Consider the following 6,000-nt stretch of genomic DNA (forward strand, 5'->3'; position numbering starts at 1 on the left):
ATGCTGGGTAAAAGTAACAGAAAGAGAGCAATAGGAAGGCAGAGAAATGCCATCAGTGAAAATCCTGTGAGATATTTAGAGAACAAAAAGAGTTGCAATGTATAGTATAGCAAAGAAAAAGAGACAGGTCGAGGACCATGACCACCAACATTTCCATCGGACATGGCACATAGAGAGAGAGAGATTCATATATTGTTGGCTGTTTCTATTATTTTGTCTACACCCTGTGCAGTGCCTTGCAAATGCATTCAGACACTTAACATTTTTGAATAGTGGTGGTTACAAATTGTACTTAAGCACAATGTTCCAGTCTGTATTTTAAAAATGAAATCATGTGTTCAGTATTACACAGTGGATTCAGAAAGTATTCTGACCTCTTCAATCCCATACACCTTACTTGTAAAGTTATTTAACTTTAAGAGGATACATTTGCCATTTTTGCCCATCACTGGATGCCTTGGTGTATTAGGCAATAAAGCAGGCAGGAAAAAGCACCAGTCATTCTTCTTTATCATCTATGTCTTGCATGAGGAAGCAACTTATTAGCAAGTGTTACAAAAGAAAGGAGCATCATCTGCGCTATATTTACACTTCATTGATTAGATCACAATTCCAAGGAATTCATTACACAATCAGAAAATGTTTAACATGATTTGGTTACATCCATTTGCTAATGGGACATGACAAACGTTGATATGTTAATTAACCTGGTCCACTAACTTGATTGATCGTCCTGTCAGCTTAGGAGTATTTGACTTTAAAAATGTGTGCAAAATTACGCTACATGAACTTTCATTTCATTTCTCAGGGTCTGCGGGACAATGCGCTTTTCCTTTTTAATCCATTTGGGATCATCAACTGGAGGCTTAGCCTAAGCATTACAATACAACAATGATTTTGCCTTAAAATGTGACCTTTTCTCTTAAGCTTTATATATTTTTGCTATAAAATAAATAAAAATGGCTCTATCATAGTGAATATCCAAATAACCACCTTCAGCCTCTAAGCATAAGCTCAGAAGATAAAAATGTGAAACTCAGCACATGCTAGGTGCACATCAGAACAAAGTTCAAATTCAACTCTTGCACACTCTACGCTCCATAACCCATAAGGACAAAGTGAAAACGTGTTTTTAGAAAGGTTTACAAATTTAATAAAAATCAAAAACTGAAATCTCTCATTCATGGAAGTATTTAGGCCCTTTGCTGTTGCACTCCAAGTTTACCTCAGGTATATTCGGTTTACTTTAATTCTCATTGAGTTGTGTCCAGACCTTGACTGGAGTCCACCTGTGGAAAAATGAATCGGTTGGACATCATTTAGAAAGGCACACACCTTTATATACAGTATAAGGTCCATCATTTCACACTGCATTTCAGGACAACAAGTTGAAGGAAATCTGTAGAATTCTGTGCAGTCAGACTGTGGTGGACCAGAAATCAGGACAGGGGTACAAAACCATTTGCAATGCAATGTCCCCAGGAATTGTGCAATGGAAGAAATCTGGAACCACAAGAACTCCTCCTACAGTAAGTTGTCTGGTCAAACTGAATAAATGTGAGGTCAGGGAGGTGATTGAGAACCCAGTGGTCACTCTTAACAGCGCTCCAGAGGTCTGTTGGAAGAATGACTATCTGAGTAGTATGCCATCGAATAGGCATTTATGGTAGAGTCGCAGAATGAAAACCACTCTTGAGTAAAAGGCATATGGCTGCATTTGAAGGACTCTTGAGTGCATGAGGAAAAAGATTCCCTGGTCTGATGAGGCAAAAATTGATCTCCTGACAGAAACAGGTAGTGCTCATCACCTGTGTAGTAAAATTCCTATGGTAAAGCATGGTGATGACAGCATGATGGTATTTTTGGTTTGTCTCTGGGTTGGGTCTCTGTGGCACAGACAGGGAAGCTGGCCAGAATTGAAAGAAAGATGAATTCAGCCTAATGCAGAGAGGTCCTTGAAGAAAACTTGCTCTAGAGCGTCCTCAGTGGCACACTGGGGCAACAATTAAAATTTCAGTTTAACAATGACCCAAAGCATACAATCAAGACAATGGCTTCTTCAGGACAAGTCTCTTGTGTGTCCCTGAGTGGCCCAGACAAAGCTTAGATTTAAACCCCACAGAACAGCTGTGGAGATACCTGAAGATGTCAGTTTATAAGCACGTACCATCCAATTTAATGGAGCTTGAGAGAATCTGCCAGGAACAATGCGATAAAATGCTCAAATCCAGGAGTGCAAAGCTTGTAGAGGTTTGCCAAGAAGACTAGAAGCTGTAATTGCTGCCAAAGGTGCTTCTACAAAGTACAGGATTAAGGCTGTTTATACTGATATGAATGATAGATTTCAGTTTCTGATTTTTAAAGAATGTGACACCTTTCTGAAAACATGTTTTCACTTTGTCATTATGGATTATTGAGTGTAGATTGGTGCTCAAAAATGACAAATTTAACTATTTAAAAGTAAATCTACAACACAATAATGAGTGCAGAAAATGAAGTAATTTGAATACTTTCTGGTTCTACTGCATTACTGGATTTTTCTGCTATCTTGTACACTCCCTTGTACAATGCCTTGCAAACATATTCAGACACTGTCAAGCTTTTCAAATTGTTTTGATTAAAAATAATTTGTAGACACAGTCCAAATTAGGTATAAGTCAAGACATTAAAACGTCTAAAAGTGAAACATTTGTTTACTTAAACATTAAAAAAATGCAATAAGGAAGACTGAATTGTCATTGAAGTCAAAATTCACATTTTATGGATAAAAAGTCAAGATTCCCATAGGAATCATTGGTCACATGGTAAATGTGAAGGAGAGATCTAACTAAAACCAAAGATTACTCTGAGGACTAATTAGGAATCGGGTTCAAAAGCATAATCAGCATTAGGATCTCCTCTAAGCACAAGTAACTCAGTAATCAAGAAACAGAATTGCACCACATTTCCTAGAAAAGGATGAAAGTCAAAATGCGTCATCTGAGCAAGAAGTAGACCTGTGGTGTAAGCCACCGTGAGGCCAACCATCACCTTAGAAGATCTACACAACTGAATGGCTGAGAGAGGAGTAAAGGTGCAATATCAGACCAAGACTTTAGTGTGACAATGACATTTATGGGAGGGAGACAAGAAAGAAACCGCATTTTGAATCCAATTCTTTGTGACCTGTGTCTGTATGGGGTTTCCCTCCACATCCTAGATATGTGCGTGCTGCATTGGCGGACCATAAAGTAAGGTGTCTGAGGAAACAATAATGAAATATGCAGAATTTGTGTAAACTTAAAATTATCTTTCACAGTATATCTCATTAATGTCCTCCAAGTTGTTATTGTTGAGGTTGCAAATTCTAAAACTGACTTTGACTTACACAGAAGGTCAACTTTAAACTGATGTGAAAATGAATGGAAAAACAAAGTAACAAGGAAGCAATTTTTTATATATAAACAACTAAAGGAGATTGTTTCCCACATAGGCATCGAAGTAAATAAATAAATAAATCAAACCAGATTATAAATTCATTTATTTTAGATAAATAAGTACAAAAATCATGAAGAGTGAGCCATACTACAGTACACATGTTAAAGATAATGAAGTAATGGTTGATATAATGATGAAATAAAGAATTGACAGCAGCCAATCTTCAACAAAAAAATTAAAAAAATCAACCTATGAGTGTTTATACAGTACGTTTTATATAATAATGTATTCAGGTTTTACTAGGCAGTGGTGAGAATGTCTTTAAAAGGTTTGTTTGATTTCTGGAATTGCTTTATTGTCTTTATAAATTAAAAATTCATCTTTCTGAACTGTAGATTTTTTTTTTTAAATGTACACTGCAGAAGGCTAGATCATCCATGCAGGCAGAGTAAACCAATTCCATTATTATTATTTTTTATATATGAATAAAAGTTTAGTACTTCCTTCTGCTTATTGCCAGTATCCAAAAAGGTTGCCAAGTAATTTACAAAATGAAATTATACCAATGCAATTCATGACTGAAATTATACCAACTTTTTTCATTCGTGTTTTTTTTTCCTCCCTAACAATAATCATAACGTAAAGTGTATTGACTTTACCAAGACAATAAAAAATGAAAGAAGATATTCACAGTAGGTGGTAGTTATAAACTTCAGTACATCACATTCTGTACATTTTACTAGAGCACAACTGGCCCCCATCATTTTCTGTCATCTCTCTTCATTCTTGAATGGTAACAGATTTATATTTTGGCACATATTCATTTATGTATTTCTCCAAATTGATCCCTCTCTCGAAGAGAAATAAGTTCATTCCAAAACATTCAGGCTGAATTCATCTGTTACACATTAACACTCATAAAGCAGCAAAGGCACCTTTTCAGGTAGTGTCTTGTAAAATCTTATTTCCTCTCCACTTGACGTCCAAAGTAATCCTTCTGGAAATGCTGGAAATCTGCTTCTGTGAACATAGACTTCTCAGATTTATTTTCCTTCTTTTGATTAGGCTGATCACGGGATTTTCTGCCATAATTCTGGTGTACAACCTTAAAAATCAAAACACAGACACAGTTAGCCATAATGATGTTTTCAGAAATTCTCGTATGTGTATCAGATAAAAATACGCACTACCTTTAAAACATGACTTCAAAATAACAAATACATCCAGAAAAACAATTAACCCTTCCTTTTCATCATTGCCGATTTATTACAAACAAAACATTCTGACAGAAATAACATACAGAGCAGTAACAAACACACTGCAATTCAGCTAGCATAACCAGACTGTCTTTGTGCAGCTCTCTCAAACCAATCTACATAACAAAACAGTCTGAATCCCGACTTCTCCTGCTCATGCCATCTTCTGACACTCCTCTTATCACTCGCCCAAAGCCCTGCTGAAAATCTCACTCAGTTTTATGGCAAACAGCTACTAGAACCTTTGACACACTCTCGAGATGTCTGTTATTTCAAAAATGTTAACTGCCCTTTTTCCTTCACATTGTCAAGAAATACTCCACCCAAAAATTATATTTTCATATGTTACTTACTCCATGTAGTTTATAATGAAGGCCAAGAAACATTTTTAATCTCTCTTGGACATTGTGAGGATACTAACTTAATGTGTCCACGGTACTGCCTTGGGAGATAAGTGACATCTTCCCAATTAATATTTATATCCCTCCCTCTTCAAACAGGAACACAGTGATTGAGGGGGAGGCTCTCTTTGTTACCAACACTCTCATGATGAAATAATGGGGACCTCAATCAAAGGAACTCTGGGTGGAACAATTACAAGACATCCATTAACATGTGTTACAATCTATGTTTGGACTTAACAAGCTGGACTAGCTTTGTTTAAGTGTTAAATGCCTTTAAAACGCAAACCTGTGGCATAAGTGCACACCTCTGACCATAATCTGATCAATCATACACAGCTGTAATTAGATGGAAACAGTTCTCTTATTATCCAAGCTTAAAGCTCCTCTGTTTGTTCGGGAGGTGGATGTTTGTTATAATATTATTATAAAAAGTATTAATGTACCCCTTGCGACCAAAAACATATTATCTATCAATGTATCTATAACTGGATAGATGACATGTGGATTGTGCAATATAACTAACCTACCAGTGTGTTTTTTTTTTTGATCACTAGGGGGCTCCACCCCCTTCTCGTTTTGCTCGCCCACCCCCTGGTTTGGTTTACGGGATATACAATTTAAAGAGATTGTTATTTTTATGGGAATTGTTACATATGCATTATTTTCACTTTTACTTTAAAACTTTAGTAAAAACAATATTTGGAATTAACTTCAAGATTGCATTGAGTTTTGATTCTGTGTTTGGACATTGTGACAACGCAATGTATAACTGCCTGTGAGTGAATATCGTTTCTTTCTCTCTAATAAATAAGACTACTTTCTCAAATGTTTGTCCAAGCTCTTTCTTCTTTGCTTTATTGTTGACGTGTCATCTATAACGTATAAAATTATTGTAATAATAAAATTTATAAGAGACGAGAGCA

General features: G+C 36.0%; 1 protein-coding gene across 1 annotated transcript in view; it reads right to left on the reverse strand.

The window, feature by feature from the left end:
• Nucleotides 1–3,813: 3,813 nt before the first annotated feature.
• rps19bp1 (ribosomal protein S19 binding protein 1) overlaps nt 3,814–6,000 on the reverse strand; it is a 7,869-nt gene continuing 5,682 nt past the window's right edge. Inside the window, exon 4 of the mRNA XM_039765538.1 lies at nt 3,814–4,522. Coding sequence (XP_039621472.1) covers nt 4,379–4,522 — 144 coding nt within the window. The 3' untranslated portion in view covers nt 3,814–4,378. The remainder of the gene's footprint in view (nt 4,523–6,000) is intronic.

Source organism: Polypterus senegalus, chromosome 10 (assembly GCF_016835505.1).
Source record: "Polypterus senegalus isolate Bchr_013 chromosome 10, ASM1683550v1, whole genome shotgun sequence".
Classification (NCBI taxonomy): Eukaryota; Metazoa; Chordata; class Cladistia; order Polypteriformes; family Polypteridae; genus Polypterus; species Polypterus senegalus.